This window comes from Hibiscus syriacus, unplaced genomic scaffold (genome assembly GCF_006381635.1).
Source record: "Hibiscus syriacus cultivar Baekdansim isolate YM2019G1 unplaced genomic scaffold, ASM638163v2 tig00002239_pilon, whole genome shotgun sequence".
In the NCBI taxonomy this organism is placed as follows: domain Eukaryota; kingdom Viridiplantae; phylum Streptophyta; class Magnoliopsida; order Malvales; family Malvaceae; genus Hibiscus; species Hibiscus syriacus.
The window spans coordinates 177,808-193,970 of NW_024061919.1; the positions used below are offsets into that span (position 1 = coordinate 177,808).

Below are 16,163 nucleotides of genomic sequence, written 5' to 3' on the forward strand. Positions count from 1 at the left end.
CATTGACACCATTATAGAACATGACGACTTGAGTTCAGTCGTGGAATCCATGGTTGGTGCATTTTCGTAGCAAACTTTTGTATATGTCCCAACACTCATACATATATTCGTCAACGCCTTGGCGAAAACATGCAATGTCATTGCAGAGCTGGGTGTGCATATTGGGTGGGTTGTATCGAAATAGAAAATGTTTGCATAAGTCAGCCCAATATTCCATTGAGTCGGATGAGACTCCACTCAACCATGCTCTTGCTCGGTCGCGTAAAGAGTATGGGAGTAATTTTAGTTTCAGCACGTCCTGGTGCACTCCTTGTTGCCTAAACGAGTCACACACTTCGCGGAAAGTACATACATGTTGTCTAGCATCTTCATTAGGCAAGCCACCAATCTGACCAATAGAATTGAGCATGTTGAACATCATCAGTTTGAGTTCAAAGTGGGTTGCCTGTATTTTCGGTGCCACGATTATAGGATTGAGATTATCGAGAATAGGATTTAAGTGATCTCGTATAGCTCGTGGTATTGTAGTATTTTGGGGAATATTATTTGCTGTGACATTGAGATATGTCTGATCTTTCATAGTGTTCTACGCTTAAAACTGCAGTCGATTCATATAGTTTCAGACATGCTGAGCGTGTTGCCTTTGTCTGAATAACTGCTCGATTTCAGGGTAAAATGGTATTAATGTTTCGTCAACAGATCTCCTGGTCATGCAACGACAAAAACCTACAAAAGAAAAATAAGAAAACAAACAAGTAAAACTAAAATAAAGAAATATGACAAGAAAATAAAAGTTAATATGGCAAAAATTATCAAAATTCCTCCAGTTGCCAATCTGCGGAAACGGCGCCAAAAACTTGATCGCGTGTAAATGTGTGTGTGTGGCACGTAAATTTGTGCAAGTATACACAATCGATGCAAGTAATATAGTAGTAAGTGAGTTATCGTCTCCACATGGATTAAAGGGAATTTTTTATATTTGGAACAACTAGAACTAGGTGTCACTAACTAGTCCTACGATCTTGTCTAAAAAGCAAACAATAACAAAGTGTATGAACAGATGGAAAATATTGTCGAGGCAAGAAAAATTGTAAAGTGCAATGAGTAGAAAATTTTGGTCGAGGCAATAAAAATATGCAAAAGTAAACAATTAAAAGTTGTCAAAGCAATAAAAATGTTCAAGTGTCAAATATTCAGAAAAACCTCACACAATCATACTTCTAATGGAGCATTTGGGTTGGACTTACTATGGTGGCAAATTATTCTACATTTATGATGAGCCAGAATGCTATGCTTGTGTTGCCCGACATAATTTACTATAGTGGTTTAGGTCTTTTGCTATGACAATACTACTTTGCGTGAACTACAACCCTTGGTTTGTCAAACTGTTGTTACGACAATACCTCTCAGCGTAAACTATAGCCTTTGGCCAATTTTACTCAAGTGTTTACCCTTTTCTGTCGAATGAAATACTCTTCTTATCTCTAAGGTGGATTAGAATCTCACTATCCTGGATTAGATCCCTTGTTCATATAGATCTACCATAACTCTCTTGATATTAGGCATCTAGTCCTAGAAAAATAGCAATCTCTTGAAGGCTCTTACAAAGACTATGAATATTTTGTCGTGGCACTAGGAAATCTCTCGAAGGCTCTTATAGCGTCAAGGTAAAATATTGCAACAATGAACAAAACAACACTTAGTATAAACAAAAATCGCACCATTCATTAACAATTGTACAAAGTATCATTCAAGTTTCATCCAGCACTAAATAAAACAGTTATGATATGGAAAATATCATTCAAAAATCATTCTTTAAGTACAACCCTTTAAACGACATGGAAATAAAAAAGAAAGGAAGAAAAACTCCAAAAATCAAAGCTCTGCCTTGACATTCTGACCACCACCATGCCTGCTCCGGTGATCATCGTCTCTCAAGGCCTGGTCGTCGCTTTAATGAAGTCTGGCTATAAAGGGCACCAAGGACTGTCGAGTGGAGGATGGTGTTAAAGTAAGTGTTGCAACCCCCTACTCAAAGCCTCTGGTATATTCTTTTCTCTTCTCTTCTCTTCTTGATTCCCCTTTTTAAAGAATCATAATGAGGTATTTATAGTGGGAATTTCTAGGGTTTAGTGCCCTTGGAAATTCCCTAAATACCATTAATGTCATACCATTAATGTCATACCCATTTTATGAATGATATATCAACTAGCAGTGGTCTCAATTAACTTAATAAGGCATGATTGCACGTGAGGCTGAAGCTGGGCAAGTGACGTCAACAGTGCCGTTGAGCTGAGTCAGACTTGCAAGATATCTCTCGCCTAGGCAAGAAAATATGCTCCTCACTGTCGTCTTCTTATGCTCCATTGGCCCTAGCAAATTTATTTGTCTCGGAAAATGAATTATTCCTTCGTCATTTCCTGCATCAACACAACCAACAAACAATCTTCCTCCTCAACAGCATTAGTTAATACCAAATAAAGTTTGCCTCAGCAAAACTTATCCACCATATGCAAAGATGTCCTAAATGCAACTATATGCAACTAAAATGCTATGACAAATGGCTTTTAGACAAACAATAACCTAAGTGAAAAGACGCAGAACACATTATTTTACGGAGTTATCATATACGAATAGATCCATGCAATCCAAATCAAACCCTCTTCTAAAAGGATCTTCTTGATCAACAAAAGGTAACACACTTGATTCCAACAAAATATATCTTTAAAGCCTAGGCTTCCCTCCGACTTTGGGTAGCAAATGGCAGTCTAACCCAAGCGTCATTATCAGGCTTATCCTTACCCTTCCAAAAGAACCATATACAAATTTAATTGATATGCTTAATGACAACCCCCAGCAAACAAAGCTGCCTAGACCAATAGTTGTGAATGTTGTGGAGAACAGTTTAGATGAGTTGAAGTCTCCCCGCATACGAGAGGTTCCGAGCTTTCTAACTTTGGAACTTAGCCGAAATATTATTTAAGAGAAATGCACAATCTTAAATCATCAAATGTTTAGAGATTAGAGGAATACCAAGAAATCTAACTGGAAGATTACCAGCTTGAATACTAATAGAATCAAGCACCAGCTGCAAGTTAGAGCTATCAACTCCAGTGGAGAAAATTTATGACTTAGCTGAATTCATGTATAAACCAAAAAAAATGATAGAAGACTTCCATAAGCCTCCAAACACCAGGAATAGACTCATAGGTGCCTTTAGTAAAGACAAGCAAAACATAAATTTGTTAGTTTAACTTTCCACACTTTGGGTGATAACTGAACACTCTACTATCTACAACCATATCCAATAGCTAAGATAGAATATTCATGGAAAAAACATAGAGGTAGGGAGAAAGAAGATCCCCTGTCGTACCCCCTTTTCTCTCGTAAAGAACCCCATCAAACCTCCATTCAAAGAAACATAATAATAGCAGTAGTGAAACATTCATGGGTCCAACCAATAAAAATCAAAGGTAGACCCAATGAAACTAGGATAACAAGGATAAACTCCCAATCAATGGAGTCAAATTCCTTTTGAAGATCAATCTTCAAAGCACATCGAGGATAGATGATGGACTTACCATATCCATGAACAAGCTCCTAAGCCATGAAAGTGTTCTCAGTGATGGATCTCCCTGAAACAAAGGCACTCTGACTACTAGAAATAATCCTTGACAGAAGGGGTTGAAGTATCTTGATCAAAATTTGAGTAATACATTTATAAACTACAGAACAACATGAAATCGGTCGAAATCCCTTTATACGACTAAGATTAACCACTTTTGGAACAAGCATCAAGGTAGTGGCATTGAAAGTCAGAAGCATCTTGGAAGATTCAAAAATCCAATTGATATCATTAATAATATCCTCCCCAACAATCTCCCAAGCAAATTTATAAAGGTGGGAGGTTACCCATCAGACCCAGGAGCCTTATTTGACCCCTACTAAACCATAACATAGATAATTTAATCTATTCCTTAGAGACTCTATGTATCAATAAAAATAAAAATAAATATTTTTTAAAACTAAACATATATTTTTTTCTTTGAGGTTTATGTTCCGAAAATTTATGTGAAATGTTTATGTTTTATCATCATTTTATAAATATAAAAAAATAAAAACCGTTTACCAAAACTTAATTATGTATATTATTTTTATACTTATTAAAAAATATTATATTTTTGTACAATACCTCAAATTATCAAATTTATATAGCGTATATAATAAAAGTGAAAAAAATGATATAAAAGTAAGTAGTATAGTAATATAATTGCTACCGAAAGTGAATTGGGTGAGAATCATGTGATCCACCCCACTCTTCATCTTTAAATCCAAAAACCAACTCAAAAGATCATAAATTTATCCATCCATAAAATCTGTACAACTTTTTTTTCTCTGTTTTTTTTCGTATTTGCTTTATTGTTTTTTGTATCAATGGCTTCAAGTGCTTCGAGGTTTATCAAATGTGTAACAGTTGGAGATGGAGCTGTTGGCAAGACTTGCATGCTTATTTGTTATACAAGTAACAAGTTCCCCACCGTATGTTGTGTTTTTTCCCTATATTCTTATCTCTTTGGGTATATATCTAAGTTTTCTTGCTCTTTTGTAGTCGTCTTTTTAAGGTTTTAGCTACTGAAGTTACCAGTTTTTTTTCCACCTTGTTCCATGTCCTGCTTAATTATTCATGATCATGAAAAATGTCTTTGAGGTTCTTGCAACTTAGCTAAATTTTCTAATCTGGGTTTTTCTTGTTCTTCAATTTCACGGGATCTTTTTCTTTTGTCCCTTTATAGTTTGAATCCGGGATTTTATTTGGAATTGTTGTCAGGATTACATACCGACGGTTTTTGACAACTTCAGTGCCAACGTTGTAGTTGAAGGCACAACTGTGAACTTAGGTCTTTGGGACACGGCTGGTATCATTTCTACTTGACTTTTTATGCTTTTATGTTTATCCTCTACTTCAAAACTGTGTTCCATTTATTTCAGGACTCTTTGTTCATTGTCATGAGCACTCTTTTTCCTCCACACCGATCTAGGGAGGTTTTTTTAACAAGCTCATGGAAATGATCCCATCTGTATGATTCTTTGATTAATCATACATACCCCTTTCCCAAAAAAAAACTGTGCTAAAAAAAGGTTCCAATTTACAGCGGTGTGGCACTGACTTTTCCAAGAAGTTCTTTATTCTCTCTATTTTAAAAAAATGAAATTCGATAAACATTTTCTGAAAATTTAAACCTGTTTTGAAGTTTTGACGATTTTTTATAGGACAAGAGGATTACAATCGATTAAGGCCATTTAGTTACAGAGCTGCAGATATTTTTGTCTTAGCTTTCTCATTAGTTAGTCGAGCGAGCTATGAGAATGTACTAAAAAAGGTGATTGTCCAGGATCTTCAACTTGTTTCTACAATTGAGTTGTCTTATGTTTATGGTCTGCAATTCTCTGACACACTGATTTCCTTTGACAGTGGATCCCTGAACTTCAACATTATGCCCCAAGTGTCCCTGTGGTTCTGGTTGGCACCAAATTGGGTAATTGTGCAACCACATCTTTAGAATTTCTATAGTCATTTAATTTTCAATCAGATTTGATCTCAATTTAGTTTTTCGCATTCTAGAGATATAATTTAAAAGCTAGTGATAAGCATACTTTCAAGTGGAGTAATATTTCTGACCCCAGTCGGTAAACGTTGCAAGCAATGAGCTTTGTCAGGGATATATGAAGGGTGTATTTTCTTAAACAGAATTTGTCAATTTTATGTGCATCTGAAATTGGTGATTTTAGTTTGATAATGACTGAAAAGAGACTCATGTATGCAGTAATTATAATGAAGAGGTACCACTAGTGGCACTGATTTATGTGTGTAACGGTAACTACCTGATGTGCTAGAGATTTGGTTTAGACGAAGTTATGTGTCTTGTAGAGGACGAACAATATAGACCAAGGCAGTTAAGGCTTGGGACAACAAATGAATAGAAAATTTCCCCTGAATCTGCCAAGATGGTTTCGATGCTATTTTGTTATAACCATAGGTCTGAACTCAGGCTTGCTTGAATATCAATACGCTATTTTAATCTTGTTTTGATTTATTAACGGCCATGCTCATCAGAAAACTAAATGAAAAATTGAAGACACGGAGTTTACAGAATATTTGTCAGTTGCATCTGCAGAACTACCTGATTACTTCAATATCAAATTTGGAATTTAGTGATCCACTGCCAGTTAAAAAGCTTAGTATCCTCTTCTCGGAAAAAAGGGTGTTCATAGTACATTTCAATATACCTCCGGAATTTTTTGCTTTATTCTTGTGTTGCGTTTTCTAAGTTTTTCTGGACAGACCACTTCACCAGTTAATCAACCACATGGACAGTTTACCGCTTTCATGTAGAAATAAAAATCGTGGGTTATCACATCTTCTGAAAAGGGGATTATAATTTTAGTGAGCCTGCAACTTTTATGGTGCCCTTTTGAATTGATATGTGAATGATCCATGTCCTTCAAAAGGTGCCTGTCAAAGTTGAATTTAGTAATTCAGCAGAATTGTGAGTTTTATGTGTCCGTTTGCTGGATGACATGCTAATTTTTCTTTTAAAATGGACAAATAGATCTCCGTGAAGACAAACATTATCTGGCTGATCATCCTGGTTTGCTGCCTATTAGCACTGCACAGGTGTGATTTCGCTCATTGGGGGTATATCTAATAGATTTTTTGGTGATTTAGAACCTTAATCATCCTATCAAAACAGGGTGAAGAGCTCCGCAAACAGATTGGTGCTGCTTATTACATTGAGTGCAGCTCAAAAACACAGCGGGTATGACAAAAACTTGACACCTACTCCCTACTAATGGCATTGGTGGACTTGGGTCTCTAGAGGACACCTCGGAGGAGCTCTTAGTGGCCTGGTTTATAGAAATGAACTCTTTGAACTTGATAACTCGTTAGGCCTTCATCTATTGATATGCATCATCTCATTTACTTAATAATAAAGATCCTATTTCAAAATTTTTCATTCATTGATATACTATTTGTCTTTATGAGGTTATATCAAAACACATGACATCTTTTGTTTAATATATTTCCCTATTCAGTTATGATTTCCTCACATCTACAGAATGTGAAAGCAGTTTTTGATGCTGCAATCAAGGTTGTCATCAAGCCACCACAGAAACAGAAGGAGAATCAGAAACAGGAAAAGAAGAAAAAGCCAAGTCGAGGATGTCTAATGTCGGTATTTTTGTTTCTTAAATTTCTGGGCGCGTGTTATATTACCTTACCATCTGATTGTCTAACATGTGAAATTTTCTTGCATGACATTCTGTTTGTGTTGAGAAATTTTTAAATCCACTTTTTTGCCCAAGGGCAACTGTTGAGGTACTAATTTTTAGATATAACCCTGATAGTAGTGCTTTCCTGTGAATTTGAATTTTACAGCCCTCGTTAGTAAGTCTCGATCTTGGGTAGTCTAGATATGATATGCTACATTTGATCTCCATGTTAATGACATTCAGCACAATGAATTCCTGAGTCGTGTATTTTGATGCTTTTAAATTGAGTTTGGTTAGGGATGGGAGTAATTGCTTATGTTCTATTAAATCAAATAGAACAAAAGTTTCCAACTTGCTAGTTGCATTGCATGCTTTGCTTTTGTTTGACATTTTTTTAACGTAATATTACTATAATACTTTTAAAAGTCCAAAATCTGTTGTATTTCTTTAATCCCAGGCATGATCGTTTTTTCATTCAATTTGCAGGAACGTCTTCTGCGGAAAAACCTTTGTGCCTCCTAAATGAAACAGATATCCTTTGAAACCAAGACCTTATGCTCCTCCTGGTACCCTTGTCTTCGCCTAGAGATTCTTTCTAGCCAACAGGATCAAGTGAGTTTGCTTGTAGTGGATTACTCAGTTACTTCTCCCTCACTGTGGTTGATTTCTTTTTAGCTTGTGGAGTACTCTGAGTTATGTTATACGTGATCCGTAATTTCATACAATCAAGGAGTCTTATTCAATTCACCTTGAGCAGAGCTTTTCCTATATTTGAACTGCATCATCCGGACCCCTAATTAATTAAAGATTAAGCAGTCTGTATTTCTCTTCGCCCCTTATGGGTTGTCTAAATATTGTAGAAATTCACACTATACAAAGATTGATCTCTCCTGGAAGTTCTTGTCAGAAAGAGTCGGTGAAGAAGTGGAAGGTTGAATGGAAAGTAGTGAAATAATGAAAAAAGAAAACAAATATACAAAATGACAACATATTCGTAATTATAAGGTCATGTACTCTTTAATTTCCATTTCTTCTGGACTATAAAATCAGTTTCAATTCTTCCGGGAATTAAAACAATAGTTTCATTTTCCCATTAATTTGAAAGGTAACTTTTTATTATTATTTTCAATTCTCTTTTTCCAAGCTAAAGCTAAACGGCCGTCCAGGACAATCCAGATTAAGTTATAACAATCAAAACATGATTTCAAGTACATGATCAGAGTTTCTACTGTGCATCTTAATGTTCAGGCACATCTTTTTATTTGTGCGCAAGTCTGATCATTAATAAACATACCATGCACGTATTAAACAAAATGCAAGCACAATTTCTGGCTAACCATTGGTCAATCAAAATTCTTCTCCATAAGACACTACTGTCGAGAAATAGACACGAATCTTGGAAATCAGAGTAGCTTTGACTCAGTTCAACTGAATTGAATGCCAACCTTAGCCTTACTTCAAGGGGTCACAAACAAACTTACGCACCAGCACTTACAAAATCCTAAAGCACAATCATAGACCTGAACTGAACATAACATTGCCATTGTCGCTAAAGAATAGACAAATGAAAATTTGATGTGTACATGTCACTGGCTGATCAACCAACAGCAAAATATTCACACTGCAAAAGAACGGATGGTATATACTTGCCCATAGTAGTGTTTGGTTATTATTAAACTTCACTGCACTCCTAATAACATTGATAGCACCTAAACTTGACACCAATTAAAACTGTAGAGCACATCAACTACAATTAGGGTTTACCATTAAAATAAACGATTTGAATACATGATCAACCACAGCAACTAGTTCATGCCACATCAAAGAAGGCTTCAGTATCAAAATTCGGTGACCATTTAATTGGGAAAATAAGAAAATTTAAGGGGGAAGGGGGGAAGATCAAGAAAGATATGCACTAAAAACCAGTATGGGCACCAATTTCTAATGTCCAGGCAACATAAGGGCATGATTTCCAACAGTTCTGATATCTACAAAGGGAAAATGATCTTTGTCCAGAACAGATTCAAGGAACAAAGCTTGCATACCCCAAACAGATTCTTTTACAGTACAGTTGATACGGTGAAAAGGTGGGGTTGCAGACTATGAACAACATCAAATGACTCACTTACCACCCTCCACTAAGAGGAAACCGGGTTAGAAGACCTCTGGAGGTTAGCCAGATCCTGTCCTTGAAGAACTGAAAAAGAAATAAACACCAAATTAGTATATGAAGAAATCCATAATTCTGATGTAGTTTCTTTCCCTGTCCCCTATCAAGAGTGGGCGTAGAAGTAGGCAAAGTGGGGGAAGAAAATATAAAGGCCTTTCCAAAGGAGCTTAGAAAGAAACATAAATGATTCACCTGCTTTAATGGGACACCACACAGTGATATATAACGATTCCTACTGCCATGAAGATTGCTTGTATCCATCCCATCCTTCCTCAGGTTCCTTCCTTTTCAGAACCCCACCTGGTACCTGATACATTCTTGCTTGCTCCTCTGCCATGGCCTGTGAACTAGCAACAACATATGCCTAGATGCAAGAGATGTTGTCTCATCTCTTCCTTCCATGTCCGGGCTTTTTACATATCCAGCATTTAAGTCTAGACCTTGCCTTCCCCGCTTCCTTCCACTCTCAACACCACTATTATAACTACCTTCAGGAAGGCTAACAACATAGGGTGGCTTGGGGAAATGGGACGGAATGGCACCAGCAGTTTCCAACAATTGCGAATGGACTGTGGGGAAACAAAACCTCCCACCAGAAGATGAATCAGCATAAGTTGTTGAACTGGCAGAAAAGCTGGTTGAAGGCAGTGGAAAAGTTGTTCCAAAGGGAAACACAGGATACTGGAAACGAGTCGATGGAAAGGGCACTGCTGGTGCAGATGACAACACAGGTCCTCTATAGACATCAGGATTATAAGGGGTAGCGCCAGTAGGGGGGGGCAACACCCTTTGTGGTCCACCAGTTGCAACAATTGGAAATGGTTGTTCCCTATCAGGAAAAAATGACGGAATAGAAACAGCTGAGTATGTATTCCCTGTAGAAAACCATGATGAGAAATTTGCCATATTGGTGTTGTTTATCTGCAGGCTGGGAACTGGTGCTTGATATAGCACATTGCTGTTCCTATTATGTTGGCTAAATAGTGAGGGCTCAGCACTCACCTCATCCACAGCGGGTCCATTGTTCAAATCAAAGTTCCTGCGGAAACTTGCCTCACCATTAAGAATACCAACTGATGACTTTATTGGATGCATAGGGGCTCTACGACTATTGCCACTTGAGTGATTATCCAAATCGGCAGGCTCATCAACTCTGTTCAAATCAAGATCAAGTCCAGCAGAGGAGTGAATGGGTGCAGAACCCACCAATCCACATTTTAAATCACGAATTTTTGAAAGGTCTAGTGCAGACTCTGTGCCCGAGTAGAACTTCGGAGAGCAAGATCCTCAAGGATTCTCTCATCAGGTATATTCAAATCAATATCCAACGGGGGCCGACTCAGTTTCCCAGTAGTAGCATCAGGAATGTAAGTGTTATTTGTACCCAGAGGCATATCTAAACTTTTTCTGGGTTCAGCTGGCCGAAACGCACTTGTGGCTGCCGATCCCTTCCAACCAAGTGCCCCTTTAGTTCTTAGTAGGTCATGTGGTGGAACAAAAGGCCCTTTAGCTGCAGCAGCAACAGTAACTGATGCAGGAAGGCTGCTAGACACAGAATTATCAGGGAAAGACAATGAGCTAACTATATGGATAGGAGTTGAGTATACTACTGCTGTCAAGTTATTTGGTTCCATAGATTTCCCCTCCTCCACGTTAAAGTCTTCATTCAAATCAAATTTTACTTTTGAATTTGTAGCTGCAACACCTCTAGGTGTATCTGTAGTAATTGATGTGCATTCTTCCGCTTCACCTGCTTCTAAACCAGTCACCTTACAGGGAGATGGTCCAGCAAGTGGATCATGATCCTCAATACATTCCAAGTTCTCCTGCACGTGCTCTCCTTTCTGGGCAGTGACAACTGAACCAAAAAATATTCAATTTAATTACCAGTTTAGTGAGGGGAAAAAATAAAAAAAAAATGCAAAAAGGAAGTTAAAAAAAACAAGTACTTCAAACTTAATTAAGCCAAATAATCAGAGAAACATTACTTTCTGACTCGGGCTTTTTGTTCTCACTGTGACTGGCATGACTTGTTGCATCAATCTCAACATCCTTCTTGGGCTTGTCTTCATCAACATTTTCCAAAACCATATCATTAGTAGGACAAGGAGAAAATGCTTCTTTATCTGTTACTTTTATGGAATGTCCAATAACAACTGGCGACTTCTGATGAGTTTGTGAACCTCTCTGCAAACTTACGATGACATTTTTCTTGTTATCAACATCAATTTCAATTGAAGGTGCAGATGAAGATCCTTCAACCACTTCTTTCTCCACTTCTACAAATGGATCAATGACCTCTTCATTCACCACAGAAGTGCTCCCCTTTAGCTTAGCGTCCACACTGCAATCATCCTCCATTCTGCCAGACTTTTTCTCCATATGCTCTTTGGAATCTCCTATATCAGTAGTTTTCTCTATAGTGTGTGCAGAGGGCATATTGACTAAAGCAGCTGTTATGATTTCCTCTAATTTACCATTTTCAAGGCGTTGGTCCACAATCTGAGGCAACACCATACTTGATGAAGCTAAATGCTCATTCAGCTCTCCAAATTTTTCTAGAGCAGAACCAGTCATGCCGGTTGCATCTTTTGCCCAAGGATTACCAGCAGCAACACCCTGATTTAGATGCTCATCATCCACAACCTCAGCAAACTGATTTCGATTTTGAACAACCTCATCCCCAGTAGGAGGTTTTAGTTTTGTATCATTTCCCATGGAAGAATGCTCAAAAAGTGGAGTATTGTTTTGCGGAGAATCAATAGGCGAAGCCACAGTTGACTTAGAGAAGTCTCCAATAGCCACACTAGCAAGCAAATTCATTCCAGCATCATCCCCAACCGGCATGCACTCACTTGCTTCAGAGTACTTGACACTGTCAATTAGAGCATTTATGGAGCTAAAAGAAGCCGCTTGCAGTTTCCCTGATTTAATTTCATTTCCAGATGATGAGGAAGCAGTTTTCGTAACTTCAGTTGTTTTCCTAGCATCCTCTCCATTCCTACAGTTTTCTTCATCGGGAACAGCAGTGGGTGAACCATTTCCCTCATCAGACCCAGTCAACACATCTTTGAAGTCATTACTATGCCAAGATTCAGTATTCACATCGCTGATAAAATTTGCCCGATTACTATCACTTTTCTTTTTCATGTTACGATCTAATTGCTCATGTTTCTCTAACAGCACAGGAGAAGAAGCTCTGCTATTCATGACAGGATGATCCTCAAGAGATCCCCCACTGGCACTTCGTTCAGGACTTCTACCCCTACTTGGGATCTTAACAATGAACTTATGACTATTACCCTCAGCCATAGGAGGCTCCACCGCCTTTTCACATGTTAAACTCGACTGAGATATTTTTTCTGAAGCAGGATTTCTATGCAAAGAAGAATTTTTGCTAGATCCAGCTTCCTTTTGAACCCCTGATGGTCCTGGGAAACCATTAATGGATTTCCGGTGACGTAAAGAACTACCTGAGATCTTAGCCACTGTTCCTGAACCAGCGGGAGAACTTCTTGCATCCTCCTTTCCAGAAAACCCCCCCGTCTTCCCATGATCACTAGAATAAGACTGACTATAGTTGTGGGAGTGACTAGAACTGCTGCTTTTCTCATCCCTAGTGGTTGCGTGAGGGTCAGAGGGGCCAACGACAGTAGCATCTTGTGCCTGCCCATCTTTTAAGTTTGTACTGGCAAAAGCAGGAGATGTTGCAGCCTTCATGGGTCCTGGTGATGCAGAAGCAGAGTTGACTGTGGTCTCTCCTTGAGCAAGCTTAACCGAACCAGTTTTGGAGGCAGCAAAGTGGCTAGCTGAACTCTTCATGGCAACCTCAGATGATCCAGATTGCTTGCTTCCATCGTGAGAAACTTCAGAAAGACGATCTCTAGCAGACCAGGGAACAACCTGATTTGAACCAGACTTAGCATCCATCTCAGCCTCAACTCGTTTTTTCCATATATCAACTAAACTTCTTGCTTTCTTCTGTATTTCTATATTCTTATGACTACGCAAATGATTCACAGACTTGCCAATGTTACACATTTGCAGCGCTGTGAGATTTACAGGGAGTTTATCAAGAGCTCGGAGTAAGGTTAAAAGAAAATCGTCGACTGATCTATCATCCTTGGAGCCACTACCATCACCAATCTTCCCTTTGTGGACTTCCTGAAGCCATTCATCAAAAACAGGCAACCCTCTGAGCTGAACAAAATGACTAAGGCAGTCAAATTTGTCTGTAGCTGCTATCACGCCAGCAAGTATTGACCGGCTCACCAAATCTATTTTCTTCTCAGTTCTCTCTGATAACATGAGCTGAACCAACTTATCAACTCTCGAGAAATCTTCTAGTCCCCCCTTCTCAGTAATTTTTGCAATCTCAGATTTTAAATTAACATCTGGTCTACCATGACAAGAATCCCCATCATCCATTTTACTAGTTCGGTCCCTTTTGACAGGCTCAAGGCCTTGATCACCACGCTCCCTCTTTTTTCCCTTACCCTGGGAGGGAAATGAGGAAGCACTGTTTTGTACACTATCTGAACCAGGTTTTAACTGTGATGTTGATGTCGGACCATTTATCGGCTTTGGAGAAAGGCCACCCTTCTGCACCGTTGCATGCATCTCTAAACACGTCTTATTCAACAGTTGATCTACTTCTCGATGTTCCTGATAAAAAAAATACAAATGAAAATGTCAACTAAAAGTGACATTAATAAGACATGCAAGAGCATCTGGCACTCACATCAATATAAACTTGATCAGTTCGCCACCATATACACTTGTTTGTAACGTCCTAAACTCACCAACACACAAATGAGCAAATACCTGATGGAAGTTCAACGTACCAAGGCAGCAGGAATCTCATCCTCGAGAGGAATAAAAGATTTCGTTTTGCACAGCTTCCAAGAGAATGCCTTTGCCAAGCTTTACTTCAGCAGGTCAATAATTCACACACAAATTTAACTTGTTTTTTATCAGAAGTTGGACAAAGAATTACCCCAAAGAAAGGTGCAGAATCTTGGAATGGTTTGAAGAGCTGATCCTGCGTCCATCGTATCGGGAGGAAAACAGGTAATGTCAGTAAAGTAGTAAATTATCCATGTTTGCAAATTTTATCAGTGAGAAAAAGAGGAATTTATAACGAAAAAGGAATGCAAGTGTTCAACCACTCAGATATGTTGTGATTCCAATAACACAGCTTTATTAGATAAGAAAGAATTTTGAGATTCATAGGTATGGAAAAATATGCATAAAACACCATATAGAGCATGACCGGTCAACTTCTAAACAAATTTGTTTCTCAGCAGTAAATTCACAATCAGATGATGAAAAGCTCCAACCGATATTAAACCATAACTTCAGTATCATTAAAATACAACTTAAGAGCCAATTGCACATAAATAATTCCCAAGTCATCAGACTGCACCACAGAAAGGAGTTACAGCAATTCAGATATGTTCAAAGCTTAATATACTAGTATTTAGAACAGCAAAGGATAATTTGTCTATTCTCATATTGAGTGTTCAATACTTATATCATACATTCCTCAGTAAATCCTAGGATATGTTTAAGATGCACCTTATCATCATATATGGCTCCATCGACAACATGCTAATACATTTCTATATACTAATTATCATATTACAAGCTAGAAATAAGATATGACTCTACCTACATAATTTCGTTATAATTTAACCAAGACAACATCAGGCATAAAAAAAACCATATCTTCTTACTCATATACATGTAGGTTAAACCATGAATATGAAACAATTATTGCATTTATTGCTTCCAAGGCCATCAGTAGTAGCATAATATAAAATGCTGCCAGTATATAATATGATTCAAGTTAAAGATTTCAAAAATTATATATATTGCTACTTGTAATATTTAAGAAAGTCAAACTCATTGCATAGGCCAATCCACCACATGTAACATTATATACTTCCTTCCTTCCTAATTCCTAGGCAATAGAGAAGTCTCTATGTCTAGTATGAGTATCAGATCTTTACATACAAATATTTCCCAATCCTCCATCACTAATAAATAACAGAAACTATTTCCCAATGGAAATATTACTTCATGCTCCAAGCTGTTATAAATATAGACAACATTTCCCGTATTTTGAATTATAAACCTGGTGATTATTTCTCTGCCTCCAAAATGATTAACCAGAAACTGATTCCTTACCGGAAAGTTTAATGATTAGGGCTGTCCTAACTTGGAAAATTTTCCCAAATTCTGAAGAACAAAAATCCTGGTGATTACTTCTCCTTAATAGTAGACAAACTCCCATAATTTAACACATACACATTGATCTATGGTGTATCTAAATATATATATTGTCTCCCAAACACTTCTTCTGTCTGGAAATTCCTTCAGATTTGATAAAGAAGAAACACCCCATTGCATCCTAAGCAACTACTCCTCAAAGTACACAATTATAAATTTCAGAAAACTAAACCATTTTGGTATTGCACACAAAAATATTTTAGAAAAAATGTAAATTGGGCCAAGGAAACATACTTTTCTCAATCACTACTCAAAGTATAATGTAAGACACCGCTTCCCAGAACTGAAACTGTGCACGAAAAAAAATCAAGCCAAAAGTCCTTACACTTACACCTCAGCCAAACAATCCACCCCAAAGATGAAAAGTTAAATGCCTTCCTACTAATCAATACCCCAGCTAATTCAACACCAAGGCAATAAAATCCAAGAA

The 16,163-nt window shown here is 37.7% G+C and overlaps 2 protein-coding genes across 4 annotated transcripts; one reads left to right on the forward strand and one right to left on the reverse strand.

The window, feature by feature from the left end:
• The first annotated feature begins 4,265 nt into the window (after positions 1 to 4,265).
• LOC120143902 (rac-like GTP-binding protein ARAC8) lies at positions 4,266 to 8,039 on the forward strand. 3 transcript variants are annotated; one of them, XM_039158111.1, is made up of 8 exons: positions 4,266 to 4,539; positions 4,829 to 4,916; positions 5,272 to 5,381; positions 5,474 to 5,537; positions 6,612 to 6,676; positions 6,753 to 6,818; positions 7,119 to 7,378; positions 7,759 to 8,039. In XM_039158111.1, exons 1-7 carry the CDS (start codon positions 4,435 to 4,437, stop codon positions 7,344 to 7,346), a joined length of 726 nt encoding a protein of 241 aa, XP_039014042.1. In that variant the 5' UTR covers positions 4,266 to 4,434; the 3' UTR covers positions 7,347 to 7,378; positions 7,759 to 8,039. The 3 variants fall into 3 exon arrangements, with proteins under 3 accessions (XP_039014042.1, XP_039014049.1, XP_039014037.1); XM_039158118.1 differs by having other exon boundaries at positions 7,119 to 7,231; positions 7,759 to 8,027; XM_039158106.1 differs by lacking the exon at positions 7,759 to 8,039 and having other exon boundaries at positions 7,119 to 7,418.
• Positions 8,040 to 9,165: 1,126 nt separating this feature from the next.
• LOC120143828 lies at positions 9,166 to 15,478 on the reverse strand. Its single transcript, XM_039158059.1, is given in 8 exon segments — positions 9,166 to 9,469; positions 9,635 to 9,799; positions 9,802 to 10,707; positions 10,710 to 11,300; positions 11,431 to 14,107; positions 14,287 to 14,355; positions 14,793 to 14,861; positions 15,458 to 15,478. Coding segments are annotated over 7 exon segments (4,458 nt in total). The 3' UTR covers positions 9,166 to 9,469; positions 9,635 to 9,674.
• Positions 15,479 to 16,163: the final 685 nt, after the last annotated feature.

What these genes read in the sequence shown, in the direction of transcription:
- LOC120143902 (XM_039158111.1), top strand. Translation starts at nt 4,435, where the DNA reads ATGGCTTCAAGTGCTTCGAGGTTTATCAAATGTGTAACAGTTGGAGAT. An exon ending in ATGAGAATGTACTAAAAAAG is followed by an intron (nt 5,382 to 5,473) that starts GTGATTGTCCAG and finishes TTCCTTTGACAG; the next exon opens with TGGATCCCTGAACTTCAACA. An exon ending in TCTGGTTGGCACCAAATTGG is followed by an intron (nt 5,538 to 6,611) that starts GTAATTGTGCAA and finishes ATGGACAAATAG; the next exon opens with ATCTCCGTGAAGACAAACAT.